Source organism: Pan paniscus, chromosome 1 (genome assembly GCF_029289425.2).
Source record: "Pan paniscus chromosome 1, NHGRI_mPanPan1-v2.0_pri, whole genome shotgun sequence".
Lineage (NCBI taxonomy): Eukaryota > Metazoa > Chordata > Mammalia > Primates > Hominidae > Pan > Pan paniscus.
Genome location: NC_073249.2, coordinates 14,763,658 through 14,783,088, shown reverse-complemented (window position 1 = coordinate 14,783,088; position 19,431 = coordinate 14,763,658). Strand labels below are relative to the sequence as shown.

Genomic DNA, 19,431 nt, shown 5'->3' with positions numbered 1-19,431 from the left:
TGTTTGAAATCTCCCAAAACCTTTTTTTCAATTTTAAGGAATGCAATTAATTCCTCATCGTTCATATTTCTAAGATCAAACAAAGACATTGCTTGGTAAATAAGAATACGGAATGCACCTATTTCCCTTACTTCTTAATGACAAATGCCTTTTCCATCTTTATTTTGTTGAATAGAACAGCTCTCAAAAACTATGAAATATTCAAAATGAATGCCAGGGATTTCTGTCTTCTGAATTAATTCAGATCTTGCAAAACATAACTTATGATGTCAATACAATAGGGCAACTGAGAGTCAAAAACAACTATTTAAGTGAAACAAATCTCCCAGCATTATCAAAATCATGTCTTGGTTTAAAAATATATAAAAAATATTCTTTACTTACATAAGAAAAACAATCCCAGAACTTTGGAAGAAATTGAGGGAATTTATGAAGAATCAATATAATAATCCATTCTATAAAATATTTTATGGATGCTTGATTGTTGGTGAAACCAGCCTGGAAAATCCTGTCAATAATTCCATTCAAGAAATTCTGAGAAAAAAAGTTCACAATTAAACAGTTACAGTTATTCATTTTAATTTAAAAATAATCTCCATTTAAAATAAAATAGCTTAAAGTTTTTATCATAAGTAATTTATTGGATCTACAACTCTCCGAGCAAAGACTCTAAAAACTACTGATTAAAATATAATGATGAAGTACCTTCATTCAGTACTTTATAATTTACCTGGACATCAGTTCTATCTATAAGGAAGGTTATTCATCACCTGTATTTTTACAGGGAAAGGAAATGACTCAGAAAAGCTGAATAACCTTCCCAAAGTCACATACCTAGTAAGTGGAAGAATTCAGGTTCAAATCAAGCAAATCGAGATTTGCCAAGATGCCAGGGCTTAAACCTTGTAACAAGGGATGGTACAGAGACTGAAGTCAGCAGGCGGGAAACAGCATCCCAGAGGGGCAGGTCTTGGGCCACTGAGCCCTCTGTTCAGGCTCGTCGTCCTCCTGCCCTCATGGTCTGTGTTGGCCCACAACTACCGCACTGTTCTCTGGCTAAGACCTTGAGCTCCAAAATCATCTTTCCCTCTTCCAACCTCTCCTCTTCAAAACTGTATTTCCATCGGGGGACGGAACCTATCTAAGCAGCAGGTGAAAAACAATATCTACTTATATAAGCATATAAAAGTAATATGTATTGGCCGGGCACGGTGGCTCACGCCTGTAATCCCAGCACTTTGGGAGGCCGAGGTGGGCGGATCACAAGGTCAGGAGATCGAGACCAGCCTGGCTAACACGGTGAAACCCCGTCTCTACTAAAAATACAAAAAATTAGCCGGGCGAGGTGGTGGGCGCCTGTAGTCCCAGCTACGTGGGAGGCTGAGGCAGGAGAATGGCGTGAACCCTGGGAGGCGGAGCCTGCAGTGAGCCGAGATCGTGCCACTGCACTCCAGCCTGGGTAAAAGAGCAAGACTCCGTCTCAAAAAAAATAAAAATAAAAATAAAATAAAATAAAAGTAACATGTATTATGTACATGTCTTTATTTTAAAGAAGAAAAATCTATCTTACACGAATTTCTACTTAGTAGAAAAAGAGCAGAAGGGCTCATTTTAAGCCCTGAGATAGTGTCATAAAGTGGAGCATACATTTTGTAGTTAGGCTTGATTTTGAATTCCACCTCTATCTTTCGCCACTAGCTGTGTAACCTCTCAGGCAGGACACCTAACCTCTCTCAACTGCAGTGCTCTTAGAGGCAAAATGAGAATATGTATGGCCTACCTTGGAAGACTATTATGAAGGTTAAACAAAACCATAAGATATAACAGTTTACAACTCTGAGCTCCATAACAGACTGCTAGCTTTCCTTTTCCTTGCAGGTGTGCCCGCTCAGACATTTCCCCACCCTCTCCAACATTACCCTTCTCTCTAGGAGACCCTCTCCACCCTAAGAAAAAAATGCTCTCAGTAATCTAGTTGAGCATTTCTAAAATGTTTCCTTTTTTAATGCATCCTTATGTTTAATGACATACTTTAAATCAAATAATACTAAAAGACCTATGATGAAAAATAGCAACCTCCCCCACCCCCCACATCCATCAAAACTACTCCCCAGAAGCAATTCTTTTAGCTATTTCCTCTTAAATTATTCCAAATAGTTTTATTTGAATATACTGATATACTTACACTGTTACTATTTCTCTCTCACAGATATAAGACTTCATAAGATTGTAAAGAAAGAGGCTAGTATATATATTTGTAATTCTCTCACACATTTAAAAGAAGGTAGGGAGGACAGTAGGAAATTTTCATGTCTGAAAGATGTTTTTTGCATTTAAAACTGTTTTTAAAAATTGCATGAGTTATATACCATCACTTTCTCATAATGATGATCTATTTTCTCAACAGGAATATTAGGCAAAGATGGTTAGAAAAATCAGATCGTCCATTCAACTGTTTCTTGCCTCCTCAGGGAAGAAAAGGGAACTTTGGATAAAGATACTTTGTTGTAAGATACCTGGCCTTTCCTTAGCTGGTTTGTATGGTCACACTATTCATGAAGTTAAGGGCAAGGAAATCCACCATGTGAAACAATATTCCCATCCCAAATGATACAATTTGCCTGGTTTCTACAGTACAGATAATCCAAAACAGTGTAACACTCCAAAATAACGTAGCTACAGAAAATTAGGAGTTAAGTATTTGCATTTTCTAATCAAATGGCAAATCAGACTTTAAACAGTTAAAATGTCACATTAAAACACCGAAGGGAAAAAATATTAAATGGGGCCATGTAAACCCACTTCTAACTTATTTCTACAATACCTAATTGCCTTGGTATTCTCTCTGTTAATACAAACTTTTGAATAACTTCAATTTTAAGAACTGTAGAATTCTAAACATTATCTTTTTCAATTTTAAAATAGTATATGATAGTTTCTGCAAAATAGTTCAGTCATGAAATCATATGCTTCAAAGGTACAAATATAATAAAAATATGATACCTGATCAAGTCTAGGGAAAAGTACCAGCAGAGTCTGCCACACTCGGTTTTTCACTCTGTGCTGTAGAGAATTCACATAGTAGCGTTTTTTGGACTTGGACACTAATTCATCCTGGAAAGGAGAAGGGAGGGAGTCAACATTAAATTATCTATTGAATTTGTGATTAATGAAAAAATCAATGACAACTTGAAATGTAAGAGGCTTAAATTAGGCACAGGGTCTTTTTGTTCCCCCAAAAAGCAGTTAGGAGGATGAGAAAAAGAATGGCACCTTAAAATATTTCAAACATTGACATTTTGGGCTGCGTGAGTAAGAAAAATAAAAAATTTTTTAAATAAAACACTTCAAACACTGAACTTAGTTGCTTTTAACTTACATGTTTTTTGTTTGTTTGTTTTCTTTTTTGAGATGGAGTCTCACTCTGTTGCCCAGGCTGGAGTGCAGTGGCGTGATCTCAGCTCACTGCAACCTCCGCCTCCCGGGTTCCAGCAATTCTCCTGCCTCAGCCTCCCGAGTAGCTGGGACTACAGGCGCCCGCCACCACACCTGGCTAACTTCTGTATTTTTAGTAGAGATGGGGTTTCACCATGTTGGCCAGGCTGGCCTCGAGCTCCTGATCTCAGGTGATCCACCCGCCTCAGCCTCCCAAAGTGCTAGGATTACAGGCATGAGCCATGGCGCCTGGCTAAGTGTTTTTAAAATTAGAAGAGGGCCAAAAAACTGGGAGCTATGGGTTCCAGGGGCGAAAAGAGATTGAGATACTGGACATATATTGCCACATACTACCATGTACCTCACAGGCACTTCTCACCTTGTGCCCCCGTGTCATATTCACATTTGGAATACTGGTATCTACAATCTGATGCAAACACCACTAAGAAGCCACCCCAGTACACGGACAGTGCAAGGCATCTCTACGCATGACGTGTCTCTAGACACAAGAAAATGGCAGCACTGAGCCTTTCCTAGTAACAGAGAGCTCTCTCTGGCTTTTCATGGCTTGTGCCGCCTAAATTCAGCCAGCTGCAAGGTTTGCTTTTATCACCATAACTATTAGTGCTTTGGCCATAAAGCAAGATGGCACTGAAGAGTATGTCAACATTCTCAAATGTCTTAAAGGTGAAAAGTCATTCACCACCTCCAAAACCATTTTCACATAGTGTAGATGATCCTCATCTACTTCATAACTTCTCTGACCTTTCTTCTTCCATAATCTCGTTCTCTGCATTTTAGTGTATATAAAGTTTCATGACAATAGCTAAATTAATATAGATTTTAATGACTCCAATGCTGTTTAAAATCTCATAATCTCTATATAATTTCTGTTAAGAATTTTCTTCTGATATAGGTGTGTTTAGGTTTCACATACTGCTCAACCTCAATGCAACTAAAAATGGAATCAGTAGAGTGGATCATTCATGCATTCAGAAGAAGCATCTTCATGTCAAGAAAGCTGCCCTTAGGACCTCACCAAGTCACCACCCTCAACTGGAAGTTGAGAATTCTAAAATTCCCTTTCAGCTCAAAATCTTCTTCTGTCTTTCTGCTTGTTCCACTCAGTGTGCTCCTTTACTCAGAATATCTTTTCTCTACTAGTCTGTTTAACTCATGGCCAGGTACTACTGAAGAAAATAAAAATCACCAGCCACAACTGACTTCATTAAAAATATGTATTCCACACAATGGAGTAGGAGTACTATTTGGCCATAAAAAAGAATGAGATCCTGTCATCTGCAACAACACGGATGGAACTGGAGGTCATTATGTTCAGTGAAATAAGCCAGGCACAAAAAGACAAACTTCGCATGTTTTCACTTATTTGTGGGAGCTAAAAAATAAAACAATTGAACTCATGGAGATAGAAAATAGAATGATGGTTGCCACAGAGGCCGGGAGGGGTAGTGGTGGTAGTGGGAGGGTGTGGGGATGGCTAATGAGTATAAAAATATACTTAGAATGAATAAGATCTAGTATTTGATAGTATAACAGGGTGGCTACAGTCTACAGTAAGTTATTGTACATTTTAAAATAACTAACAGTATAACTGGATTGTTTGTAACATAAAGCATAAATGCTTGAGGTGACATATCTCATTTACCTGATGTAATTAATACACATTGTATGCCTATATCAAAATATCTCATACACCCCATAAATGTATACACCTACTATAGACCCACAAAAATTAAACATTTAAAAATATGTATTCCAGCTGTATCTGGGCCTTCATTATTGCTAGACCAATAGTTCTTAAACTGTATCAGCTCCAGAATCACAAGGGCTCATTAAAACAGAGTGCTGGGCACCACCCGCAGAGCTTCTGATTCTGTAGACTGGGGGCAGGGCCTAGGAATATGCATTTCTAACAAGTTCCCAGGGATGCTGACGCTGCTGATCCAGAGACCACACTTTAAGAATTACTGCTCTAGACAAGAATTCTGCTTTTTCTAGTCCGTTTTCCAAAGCAGCTGCACCGTTCTGTATTCCCATTAGTGATGCAGGAGGGCTCCAATTTTGCTACATCCTCACCAATGCTCATTATTTTTAGTTTGTTTTCTTGATAGCCATCCCAGTGGGTATGACTGGCTAGTATTTTGCCTATGTGATTATTGCTGGCCTCTCCCTGTCATTTTTCCCTCTCTACTGCACCACTTCCTTCAACATACAAACATGCTCTAATTATCTCCCATCTTTAAAAAGCCCCTTCTTTAACTCCAGGTTCCCCTCCAGGAACGACCCCTTTTATTCCCCCTTTTCTAGGGCAAACTCCTAAGAGACTCTATACTCACTGTCTCCACTCACTAAACTCCCATTTTCTTCTGAACTGTTTCTACTTAGATTCTCATCCCACCATGAAACGCCTTTGTCGAGGTGACCAAGACAGCTGAATCCAACAGCCGGCCTGCAACCTCCTCGTCCTCCACGCAGCACTACCTTTCCTCGCTTGGTCTCCGGACAGCATCCTCTCCAGGTGTCCTCCTTAATTCATCCAGAGCTCGGCCCAAATGTCACCTGATTAGACCCTCCTGACCCCTCTCTCTTTTTTTCTGAATTTTTTTTTTTTTTTTTTTTTTTTTTTAGAGACGTAGTCTCACTCACTGTATTGCCCAGGCTGGTTTCAAACTACTGACCTCAAGCAATCCTCCTGCCTTGGCCTCCCAAAGTGCTAGGATTACAGGCGTGAGCCACCATGTCTAGCCCTGACCCCTTATCTAAATAGCTAAATATATATTATAACATGTATTTTTGTTCTGATAGAATACCCATACCCAGCTCCTATCACTTTAAACTCTACTCATCTTTTAGAAAACCAATAACATACTATTTCCTCTGGAACATCTTCCTTGACTCCAACACTACAGAGAGGGAATTGTTGCATAAAAAATATTTCCAAGGTTTTATATAATAAAGCTGACCTGCTACCTTCAGAAAATAAAAGTATGATGAATACTCCTGTTTTAACAGAGGGACTTCCATGAGTTCTGTAGTCATTCATACATCCACACCAAGGTCAGAAAGCAGACCAGGCACTCCGCTGACCTCGGCTTTAAATGACAGGTAACTGTATCTGTCATTTAAACATTACATGGGGAACAGAGCACCATGCTCAACTCTAACCCTTCCTATCTAACTTGTCCCCAGATTTATTAAACCTGTTCTTCAGACACTAGAGTGTTCATTTAGAAATGATTTTGCAGGCTCAAAAACAACCTAACTGCATTGTTTTTATCTGAATAAATAAGGAATTTTCATCAATCTTAGACAAACATCACACACCCAGATCTAGAAATAACAATATATTACAATGGAAGCAAATCCTGGGGTAATCTTTCACGGGCTCTCAAATCACAGCAATCAATTCCTAACATTTGATGCCATTTTCTCAGTTTTTACTTTTTCATTCCATTTCTTACAGAAAGCCATATATGAATATAGTACTCTAAACATAACTGGGACCAAGCACAGTAGCTCACACCTCTAATCCCAGCACTTTGGGAGGCCAAGGCAAGAGGATCACTTGAGGCCAGGAGTTCGAGACCATTCTGGCCAACATGGTGAAACCCTGTCTCTGCTAAAAATACAAAAATTAGGCCAGGCACAGTGGCTCATGCCTGTAATCCCAGCACTCTGGGAGGCCAAGGAGGGTGGATCACCTGAGGTCGGGAGTTCGAGACCAGCCTGACCAACATGGAGAAACCCCGTCTCTACTAAAAATACAAAATTAGCCGGGCATGGTGGCGCATGTCTGTAGTCCCAGCTACTCGGGAGGCTGAGGCAGGAGAATCACCTGAATCCGGGAGGCAGAGGTTGCAATGAGCCAAGATCGCACCTTCGCACTCCAGCCTGGACAACAAGAGCGAAACTCCATCTCAAAAAAAAAAAAAAAATTCGCTGGGCATAGTGGTGGATGCCTGTAATCCCAGCTACTCGGGTGGCTGAGGCAGGAGAATCACTTAAACCTGGGAGGCGGAGGTTGCAGTGAGCCGAGATCTGAGATCATGCCATTGCACTCCAGCCTGGGCGACAGAGCAAGACTCTGTCTCAGAAAAAGAAAAAACAAACAAACAAAAAACGTAACCGGGTTTGACTGGCACTGGAAAATACAGAGTGAAGTACAGATGGTACACGAAAAAATTACCATTATTGTTCTCTAAAACCAAACTTGAGTTGGACAATTACTAACCAAGATTTTTTTTCTTTTTTTTCTTTTTGTAGAGACAAGGTCTCACTATGTTGCCCCAGCTGGTCGCAAACTCCTGGCCTCAAGCAATTCTGCTGCCTCAGCCTCCCAAAGTGCTAGGATTACAGGCGTGAGCCACAGTGTGACCAGCCCTAATCAAGACTGAATTAAAAATACAGAACATAAATTTTGTGTTTTCTCCTGACAAAAGATATTTAGAAGTACATATTCTAGCAACATAAAGAGCAAATGTTGACCTCTGACTGTTAAAAACAAAGATAATTTAAAGTAAAATACACTTACTTTATCTAATAGCTTGATTGCAAGATCCTCCATAAACAACTTGTGGGACATATTGGAGCCATCTAATAAACACAGGAATTTGACAGCACAAATTCTCACATAATGGTCTTCTCTCTTAGTACTAAAAAAATTAAATGATAAATTATGTTAATACATTTTGAAAACAGAAAAATAACATCAAATATTAGTTTCAAATATCATTACATGATCAAAACCTCTCAAAGTTTTCTAAAATTAAGTAGGTCCATACTTAATGACAATACTTTTTAATTTAGAATAGATAACAGAAGATAACAAATGAATATATTACAAGGAGGGTCTATACAGAAAGTATGAATGAGCACAAATTCATTCAGATTTCTGGAGAATCAATGCACACGCTGCTGAACCTAGTTCAATAATACCTTATCTGTGGACAAAACAGATCACACAGCTCATGAGCCTATCCCTGAAAGAGGACCACAGATACCTCCATTCACTCAGGGGCATGATACACATCAAACACGTCAATGGCCTGTCTCTACCACGCACTATCGGTGCACATTCTCCAACTGAGGGGCAAACTCAGGAAGCACTGTGCGCTCTCAACACCCGGCATTTTCAGTAGCCAAATGTGGAAAGATAAATTAAGTGAAATCGTCACATTCCATTATAATTGTTCACATTCCATTATAATTGTTATAATGTGAATAAATATTTTAATTTAACAACAAAGTAACTGCCTAGTAGAAATCAAAATCAAATTATTTGGCAACCACCAACTAGAAAAATTGACTTTTATTGCCACACTAAGCCAGCCAAGAAAAAATAACTAAAAACAATGAAAAAAATGTATATCTTTCATGAGAAGTGACAGATGATTTACAACATGGTTAGGACTTTCAGAATAATAAATACTTTATGATAACTAAATATTATAATCATTTGATGTCCTAAACTCTAAAATTAGAGTGAATGATACAATGCTATTTTAATCATCTCTATAAACACACATACACATTTTTGAAAGCCATGTGAAAAAATAAAACTTGAAAAAAAGCTATTTGACAAGCTCCAAAAAAATTAATTCAGTGGTTAGATAAATAGTTTTATCCCAGAAATCAAAACTTTAGGGCCTATCCCCACACTCATCAAGTTGTACACATTAACTATGTACAGCTTTTTACATGTCAATCATACTTCAATAAAGAGTTTTTAAAAAACCAAAAACTTTAGAGTCTGTTCCAAGAGTAATTCTATTTTTGTGTGTAACATACCAACTTGTTAAATGGTGAATTTTAATTTCATATTAAACTTTACTGCCAAAAAAAAGGACTGGAGAATAAAGTGTCTGGGCTGATAATCATCCCATCCCCGCAAAAGAAAGACGGGGCTTTAAGCTCTCCATAGTCATTTCTTTGTTTACGCTGGAGTCTGCACTAAAAACTTTTAAAATTTTATCAAATTCTAGTGAATACTGAAAGATGTAAAGACAATATATTAGCAAGGGACTATAATTTCTAACATACTTTTAAAGGCTCATCCCATCTTATTAATATTTTAGATGTCACTTATTAAATTTAGCAAGTACAGAATGTTTGTCATATGATGTTAAATTTTTAATATCTCATTTATGTGAAGACAGAGAAAATCTACCATACTTACTTTTCCATAACAATATTTGCCGCACAGTCATGTCCAAGGTTTTCTATGAAGGTCTGTACATCCTGAACAAGTCTTTCCATAAAAAACATTTGACAAAGAACAACAGGTTTTAAATAGAAAAAAAATTAAATCCCCAAGGTTAAAGTTAACTAATAATTTATATTCTTTTAATTGAAAGCCTCAAAACAAAGACATAATTCTATACCCAAGTAGGCACTTAATACAAGTTATGACCAGTTGAAATAATAGCATCTTTTACCTTTGATCACGCCTAAACACAGTTCCAAATATACAAGCCTCAAGGATAAGTTCGCTATAATTTTTAGCACTTGATAAAGATCCTTGGGACACATTTGAAGCAGACACTACCCAAGACTGACAGCAGTAACTTATCAGTGTATTGAAGACTCCAGTCTTTATAGCAGACATTTCAATTATCTTGTACATAATCTGGAATAAAATACAACGGTCATTTTATCCTTGATTTAGTTTTTAAAAAATCAGTGCTGCTAAAAACTGAGTTTCAACATAATCATGAACAGTCTAAAAACTGTTAAATTCATTACTGTTAGAATAACTTTGCAAGATGATCAATAATCAGAGAATGCTATTTCATCTCTTGATAATAAAAATAAATAAAATTTTACTGATAGTGATATTCATCCAGGACTCTTCAAGAGAAACAACTGCCAAAGCAGTAGAATCAAAGAGGAAAAACACCTCACCCCACACACATTCAGCTTCCTTTGTTTGCATTTTGCCAGTGGCCTTCCTTTGGCTGAGGCAGCAAAGACCAGCGTCTCTAACTATGTACTGTGGGGCAGAAAAGGACCAAGAAAGGCAGCACAGGGCTGCAGAGAAATAACGGAATCTGACTCTCCCTGTTCCCCTGGGGATCAGGAGGTACACTGGAACTCCACCTTGGTATGTTCCTATCTCAGTGGCTGCAAATGAAAATACCTCCAGAAACCAGCAAGACCTTTTGATAAGGGTTACAGTCAGAAAAATATTTCTCTACACACACACAAAAAAAACCTCAGCCAAAGTGCAATGACAAATGGCGCCTGACATTTGCCTTCAAGTATCCGGGTGAAATGAGACTGATTGTGGAAAGAGCATGCCAACTCCTACTCAACCCAGCAATCAATTACATTGTCACGGAAGAATGACCAGTGTTGCTAGATTACCTCATTTCCAAGAAATCCAGTTTTTCATACAGATTTCCCAACTTTTTTTTTTTTTGAGATGGAGTCTTGCTCTGTTGCCCAGGCTGGAGTGCAGTGGCGTGATGTCAGCTCACTGCAACCACCGCCTCCTGGGTTCAAGCAATTCTCCTGCCTCAACCTCCTGAGTAGCTGGGATTACAGGCGTGCGCCACCACACCTGGCTAATTTTTGTATTTTTAGTAAAGACGGGGTTTTGCCACGTTGGCCAGGCTTGTCTCGAGCTCCTGACCTCAGGTGATCCGCCCGCCTCGGCCTCTCAAAGTGGTGGGATCACAGGCATGAGCCACCCCGCCTGGCCAGATTTCCCAACAATTAAAAGTTGCCAGGTAATCAAAATTTTAAACACTGTATGAACCAAACAAACCGTTTCTGAGGCAGATGTGGCTCCAGGCTACCGTTTTGTACCTTCTCTTCTACATCTGTCAGATTTTCTCATTCTTACTCTTGATATTTAAGAAGGTTCAAAAATATTTTTGACTGAAGTAAAGAGCCAAAAATCTAATTGTGAATACAACTCTCATGTTCCTCATGTGCTGAAGCTCACATACATGAAAAGAAAAGCAAAAAGAAAAGAAAGTTAGTTACCTCTTTTATTTTGAAATATGCCTGGCCCTTGATTTTGGCAGCAATGGTAAGAACTTTGTTATCAAAAACAAACTGAACAAAAGCTTTTAAATTAGGCCAGAATATCAGCTGAGTGTTGCTTAAAGAAGATATAATTTTCCAAGCCATGTCAAAAGACTCTATGCAGAGTGATTCAGAGGAAGTCAGAAGCTGGTAGGAAAAAAAAAAAATACATACTTATTTCAAAAACTTGATTGCCACTCCTATAGTTACTGCTCAATTCATGTTTCACTCTATCTTACCTTGGGAACCAACACTTTCAAGCAATGGAACACTGGTAAAACTTGATCAGAAGAAAGAACTGTGAGGGCTTCTAGTGCAGACTGCAAAGTCCTTATTGGCATCTGAACGGCAGGTAGAAACGGTTCCAGAATTTCACTCCCTGTGGTTGGTATAAGGGTGTGATATTTTTTCAACAGGAAAGAGAGGCACACCCATTGATCATGAATATATTGTGCAACTATTTTTCCCCATCCTTGGGAAGATGACGATTCTTCCAAAACACTGAAATAAAAAATAAAGTTACTAGGCCATACTTCCCCAATTTGCCTCCACGTCTTTTGCACGTAGCACACTATCCTTTCTAAAGGTGGGCGGGGGGCAGTGTACAGATATAAATGGTCATTATCAAACAGCCTATCTACCAAAAACTAAGGAAACCACATAAACCTTAACTTTCTAACTTCTCTGAAAGTAGGTACTTTTGCTCATCTTAAATGATTCAGTGAAAACTAGATGCAGAAAAGTCAGCAAGTCTCCAGTAACAGAGATGAATAATGTTATACCACACTTTCATCCTGAATGGAGCTTCAGCCCCAAAATTCTATAACTTTATAAGCCATGTTGGGCAATCATGAACTCACGATGACAACAACAGAAATGGATTTTTAAGCCTTAACCTTCCCTGTACCTGCTGCACTCCGAGGGGTGAGCATAACTGCTCTGCTCCTCTGCGTGGGGCTTCTGCAGCGTCTGATTGAGCTGAAGAGAGGAAAGGAAGCTTTCCAGGGGCCCAGCATGGAGAGAGTCCAGCTGCAGCTCAGGCTTCTGGTCTATGGCCTCACACACCATGGCCAAGGCAGCCATGCTCACTACTCTCTGAATCTGACTTCCAACTGTTGGCTCCTGAAAAGGAAATGTGACAATGTTTTATTTAATATGCGCAAGTCTTAATCAGTAATGACCTCAGTTGCCAGTCTCTGGAAAGCTCAAGCTCTCCTTTTCCCTCTTCCTGCCTGCTCCTGAATATCAGGAGAAATAAAAGGAAATCCAATACACATCATTCACTTCCTCTACTTCTCTACAGATTGGCAGTGAACAATTTTAAAGTAGCAATAAGAACTCAGCAATTTAGATTAAGACAACAATGGCATCTTTTCATCTGGTAAACAGGTACCTGGAACTAGTACATGACAGATTCGCTACGTACAGAACCCAAAGCTGTGTGTAAGTCCTTCTTGACCTTTCTCCTACTCGCATACACATCTGCATGCAGCATTCCTATGGGTGAGCCTTATTTTAACTGTCTGCTGAAACATGTTAAAAAAAAAATAAAAGGCTCCAGGTTACAAATAATTCCTTCTATCAGCTGCACGCTACTTTTGGAGAAGTCACGTAGTCCAGCAGTTAAGAGCTGGACTCAGGAACCACAAAGTCCAGGTCTGAATCCTAGCTCTATGCTACTACCAGTATGAGTGTAGACATACTACACCTTAGTTTTCTCATCTGTAAAATGGGGACAGTAACAGAATCTACTTCACGGGGTTATTGTGAAGATTAAGCAAATGGGTTACTGCATGTAAAACACTTGGAACTCTACACATAGGAAAGGAGGGTAGCCAAGACAACCTGGTCTATACTTAAAGAGAAAATCGACAATCTCTCACCAAGCTAGGAGTGCAGGCAAGAAGTCAGACACAGAAAACAACAGCACTGAGAGATTACAGCAGTTCCCTCAAATACTGCCAACCAGTAATGTCTGTATCAGAAAGGAAATTTCTACTTATTCCATACCCCTCTCTCACTCTCCAAAAATAAATCAACCATCTCTACAGAAAAATTTTACATATCAACACTGCCAACATATGAAATAGAATTTAGTGTTACCTTTGAGCCAACTATCCTCCCTGCTAACCTTAATGTAATTCAGTGAATTACTAAAGGAAGCTGATTTTTAAGAATAAGAGTTACTGTGGCATGGTTCATGGTTTGGTTGTATATTTAGAACTCACAATGTTCTTTCATAACACTAACAGACTAATAGGTACTAGACAGGATGCTGAAATATTAATCATCGTCTTTATCATTTCCTCCTAGAATTAAATTATTAAAGCAATCGAGTATCTTCTTTGTTTTTCTTAGTAGCCTGGACTAGTTAGACTGATTGAGTTCAACTTATTAAACACTTACCACATGTTAAGTGAAAATGGCTAACTTTTATTGAGGACCGTCTATCTGCCAGGTACAGTTCTAAAGACTTAACATGAATGAGCTTTCTTTAATTCCCACATCAACTCTATAATCCCCATTTTGCAGGTGCAGTAAATGAGACACAGAGGGGTTAAATAATGTAGGTCACACAGCAAAAATAAAGCCAGAATTCAAACCCAGCAACTCTAACTCCAAAGCCTGTGCTCTTCATTACTAAGCCTTAGTGTGCCATGTTTAAGAAATGCCTTGGCCAGACGTGGTGGCTCACGCCTGTAATCCCAGCACTTTGGGAGGCCGAGGTGGGTGGATCACCTAGGTCAGGAGTTCGAAACCAGCCTGGCCAATATGGTGAAACTCCACCTCTACTAAAAACACAAAAATTAGCCGGGCATGGTGGCGGGCACCTACAATCCCAGCTACTCGGGAGGCTGAGGCAGAAGAATCGCTTGAACCTGGGGGGGCGAGGTTGCAGTGAGCCAACTGCACGACTGCATTCCAGACTTGGCAAGAGAGCGAAACTCCGTCTCCAAAAAAAAAAAAAAGCCTTGAGGCCAGGTGCGGTGGCTGACACCTACAATCCCAGAACTTCAGGAGGCTGAGGCAGGCAAATTGCTTGAAGTCAGGAGTTCGAGACCACCCTGGCCAACATGGCAAAACCCCATCTCTACTAAAAATACAAAAATTAGCTGGGCATGGTGGCACACGCCTATAGTCCCAGCTACTCGGGAGGTTGAGATAGAATTGCTTGAACCCAGGAGGCTGAGACTGCAGTGAGCCAAGATCACGCCACTGCACTCGGTCTGGATGACAGAGCGAGACTCTGTTCGAAAATATATATATATAGGAAAAGATATATATGCATACATTACTCCAAAAACAAGAAAGATGGGAAATACACACTATGAATGAGGCATAAAGAGCAACAGGAAGATGAAAGAGAGATACTAATCGAAGAAGACCTCTAAGAGAAAAGAGATTCCAGCTGGTCCATAAAAGGGGAGACCAGATGCTGCCAAGTATATGCTGGAGGAGAGGGCACTCATTTTCCATGGAGGGACCAGACTGAATGACAGCCTCCATGAGGAAGATAGGACACATGCTTGTGATTTGTAAAACTCTAAGTAGCCTAGAGTGGCTGCAACGTCACGGCACTGTGGGAAGGAGGGGGAAAGACAGTGGACAGCTAGGCTGAAAAATGAGGTAGGAAGCCAAGCATGGAGGGCAATGATGTCAGACTATAAAATGTCCTTTACTGGACAGGTTTGGGCAAAAGACCTAGTACAGGTGAAATGTCTATATCTAAATGATTTTAAGATCGATGCCTCGTATATGTTTAATATTATATTAAGAGTATCACCTGTAATCCCAGCACTTTGGGAGGCCAAGGCGGGCGGATCACGAGGTCAGGAGTTCGAGACTAGCCTGGTTAACATGGTAAAACCCGTCTCCACTAAAAAATAGAAAAATTAGCCAGCCATGGTGGCACACACCTGTAATCCCAGTTACTCAGGAGGCTGAGGCAGGAGAATCACTTGAACCCAGGAGGTGGAGGTTTCAGTGAGCCAAGATGGTACCACTGCACCCCAGCCTGGGTGACAGAGCCAGACTCCATCTCCAAAAAACAAAAAGTATCAATCTTAACTACATCTTATCACTAGAGGGTACTACTTTAAAACTGAATTTTAGTTAACGCTTTGTATGGTATCAAAATAGTGTATAAGAACTGAATATGTATTCCCTGTATGCCTTATTCAAGATAACTACAAACCTTGAATCAAAGAGGCTTACCTGTCCACTGTCCATCTCTTGAAGATGCTGAATGGATGCATTTTTCAAAAGAGAAATAACTCTCCAAATAGGGTTACCCCTTTTCCACCCAACCTTCAAATGCAGATTTATAAGCTCAGTTAACACCATCAGGTATAAATGGCAACGATCCAGATCTGAAACCTAAGACAAGGATTAAAACACTTAAGGGTACAAGCAAGGTCCATGATTTTCACAAAACCACAAGCCTTCAGGCAGGAGAAGTTTACTTAAAGGACCACAACAAGACACTGATGAGAAAATAAGTTCTTTTCTCCAAGCAGCCTTCCATAACCTCCCACGCAGAGCTAAGGACTTCCTTCTCTGTGCTTACACAGAGCCTGTGCATTCAGCACAATTATGGTGCATTTCACAGTTGAGTCATCTGTCTCCCTACCTATGAGGGAGACCTTAGATGGCAGAAATTACCATCTACCAATTCTTTTGTCCCTAGGGCTAGTACATCATAAATAATAATGATAATGGTAATAGCAATGACTACTTCCACTGTTTACAAAAATCACTTCTCACAAAAAAGATCACTGTCCCACTTTCATTAAGACAACTAGGTTTCAGAGAGGTTAAACAACTTAAATGCAAATTTTTTGACTCATAAACCCAGAAAAAAATGGGTTCAGCTCTACCATGCGCCAGCCCTGTGACATAGGACAAGTTATTTAACTCTTTACTACTAAGCCTTATTGTGTTAAGATCTCATAATCCAGGTGGGGAGATGGATGACTCAATTGTGAAATGTGCCATAATTGTGCTGAATGCACAGTCACTGCCTAACCTTGTCCTTGTCCATAATATAGAGATAGTAATATTTATCCATCACAGGGTTTCTGAAGGAATCAATGGGAGAAATTATTACTATATTAATATATCACTACTATACCAGAAGAGGCCTCCTATGGCACATAGAAAGCACACAGGAAGTAATTTAATCAGTTTTTACTGAGCAACCACTGGACACCAAGCACTTTGCCAGGTGCTGGGATACAGTGCAGACAGAAGGTAACGATTACAAGACTGAACAAAAGGGCAAGAGTGAGGGATGAAGGTGCCAGGAAGGATTCCTAAGTTTTTGGCTTAAGAAACTGGCAGGATGGTGGGACATTCACTGCGACAGTAACCTGGAGAACCTCCTGTAGGAATTATAATGAGGGAGTCAGTTTTGAACAGTGTGAGAAATTCGACTGACACCATCATAGAGCAAGCAACTATGGGCGTTAAGCTCAGAAGGGTGGTCTGAGGTAGAGACAGAGATTTGAGGGTCCCTGGCAGAACTGAAGCTGGGGATGTAGATGAGATCATCAAGTGACAGGGGAGAGAATGAGAAAAGAAGGGGTCAGGGACAAGCTTTAAAGAGCTCTGGCTTCAAAGGTTAGGGAGCAGAGAATGGACATTCAAAGAAGAAATGGAAATAATGGCCAGAAAGATGCAGGGGCTGGGGCAGGAGAAGCATGAGAGAATGACATCATAGAAGTTAAGCAGTGTTTCAAGGGGGAGGTGGTCACCAGTGTTCGCTGGAACTAAAGAATAAAGAAAAATACAGTTTGGAAAGTATCCATTAAGTTTATGAAAAAGAGTCGCTGACATCTTTAGTGAGAGTCATTTCTGTGTTGTAACAAAGATAAAAGTCAAATTAGAATTAAATTGAGTCTGCTTAAAGAGAAGGACATAGGGCGCTAGAAGGGAACATGAAATTGAGAGAGGGTTCTTTCAAAATGAGGGACCCTTGGCTGGGTGCAGTGGCTCACGCCTGTAATCCCAGCACTTTGGGAGGTCAAGGCAGGCAGATCACCTGAGGTCAGGGGTTCAAAACCAGCCTGACCAACATAGTGAAACTCCGTCTCTACTAGAAATACAAAAATACAAAAATCTACTAAAAATACAAAAATACAAAAATATTACAGGCGCGGTGGCGCACGCCTGTAATACCAGCTACTCGGGAGGCTGAGGCAGGAGATTGCTTGAACCCGGGAGGTGGAGGTTGCAGTGGGCCGACATCATGCCACTGCACCACAGCCTGGGTGACAAAGCTGCTTATTTATTTATTAAATAAATAAATAAAAGGATGCTTAAACCTGTTAAAATGCTCATGAAAAGAATTCAGGAGAAAAGTAGTAGTTGAAAACACAAGAAAGAAGACAATCAATAGTGTAAAATGCTTAAGAAAATAGAGACGGATGAAATCCCAATTTCCTTACTCTTTTGTAACAAAGGGAAGACAGGGAGGATGAATTCAGGTGTGGTTGAGCATATAGCGTAAGTCCATACATCTGGCAACTGGAAATTGAGAGCATTCCAGCCTGACAGCCACTATTTCCTCTGTGAACTAAGAGAGGCAGCGGCGTAGCAGCAGACCCAGCCAGCATCGCAAAAACCGAAGATCATATCTCTTTCCAACTCAGTGGCCTCACATTGGTAGGTTGAAATTGGCCGTGGAAATTGGTAAATACTACAGAGGCAGGCTCTTTTTTCCCCTAGAGAGTCAGTCATTAAACACTGACCAGCACACTGCTGACAGGGGAAAGTGTGGGAAGAGGATTTTATTAAACTCTAAGCTACTAAACAAACGTTACTTAAGTGAGAATTCTAATTAATTTATTAAAGAATGGCTTTTTCAAAACAACTTAAAACTATCATATATGGAATTACTTTTTAAAATATTTGCATCTAAAAGATAAAATAACATCAAGCTCTCCCTTTATTTTTAGCTTCAAAATCCAAACAAACAAAAACATGTTATATAATGGGTCATCATACAAGCATAAGGGAGGGTCATTAAACTTCTTTTGTATATGTTTGGAAATTTTCCATAAAAACAGGTAAAAATAATACTGAGGATAAAAAGTGGTATTGGAGCAAAACTTAAATTTTAAAGTTACTTAGATATTTAAATGACTTCTTGGTTAAATACATACACTGATTCTGTACCCACAAAAATTAAAAATAAATAAATGCCTTCCTAAAAATGTAGGTGTACTAGAATTCATATTAATGATTGCTTGACAAAAATTAAGGAAGATATAGATAAATATTCCCCACTCCAAAGAGATTTTCATAATAGCTTCCTTGCCTTTCTATAATAAAATCTCAAGTCTTTCAGTCGAATACTTGTATTTTTATATTTTCATACCTGTGTAAGCTGTCAAACAAATGTATTAATATTTAATTGGGTATTTAAATAAAAGTTCTTAAAGTAAGAATGCTTTCTCATTTTATTGGCAATGTAAGCATTCAAATCATTTCAACATTTGTCCCTAGAGATTTTAAACAAACAAACAAAAAATTAAGACATTCATATAAGAACTGGTATTTTCAAGGTATTCTTTAAGGGGAAAAGCTTGTTTAGATGTCCCAAAAGAACAAATTATACACAGTCTAGAGACAGAGAAGACAGCTACAGTCACAGAGCATCCTCTACACCTAAAACCTAATTGCATTTAAGAATCACTGATGGAGCTTTAACACACATGCACCCCCACTCAGGGTCCGGTCTCAAAGCTGCCACATCAGAATCTTGGGATTGGGCCCCAAAATGCATTGAATGTGTGTAGTACTTCAAATATGTTACATCATTTGAAACTCTCCAAATCCTTGGATGTAAATGGGGTGAGGCTCAGAAGATCTATGTAACTTGCCCAAGGTCATAGCTAACAATACAGATGGAATTGGAACTAGGAGACCCCAAAGTCTAAGGTTTTT

The 19,431-nt window shown here is 39.4% G+C and overlaps 1 protein-coding gene across 8 annotated transcripts in view; it reads right to left on the bottom strand.

The window, feature by feature from the left end:
* TARBP1 (TAR (HIV-1) RNA binding protein 1) overlaps positions 1 to 19,431 on the bottom strand; it is an 88,191-nt gene that overhangs the window by 27,140 nt on the left and 41,620 nt on the right. For 7 of the 8 annotated variants that reach the window (XR_008621621.2, XR_008621613.2, XR_008621616.2 and 4 more), the window contains exons 14-22: positions 15,700 to 15,861; positions 12,392 to 12,606; positions 11,724 to 11,985; positions 11,443 to 11,631; positions 9,891 to 10,081; positions 9,632 to 9,703; positions 7,988 to 8,108; positions 3,004 to 3,114; positions 385 to 534 (exon numbers count right to left, since the gene is read on the bottom strand). Coding sequence is in view for 4 of the 8 variants with exons in the window: in XM_055101088.3 (XP_054957063.2) it covers positions 385 to 534; positions 3,004 to 3,114; positions 7,988 to 8,108; positions 9,632 to 9,703; positions 9,891 to 10,081; positions 11,443 to 11,631; positions 11,724 to 11,985; positions 12,392 to 12,606; positions 15,700 to 15,861 (1,473 nt within the window). In the remaining 4 variants the exon portion in view is untranslated. The remainder of the gene's footprint in view (positions 1 to 384; positions 535 to 3,003; positions 3,115 to 7,987; positions 8,109 to 9,631; positions 9,704 to 9,890; positions 10,082 to 11,442; positions 11,632 to 11,723; positions 11,986 to 12,391; positions 12,607 to 15,699; positions 15,862 to 19,431) is intronic. The other variant, XM_055101131.2, reaches the window with a different exon arrangement.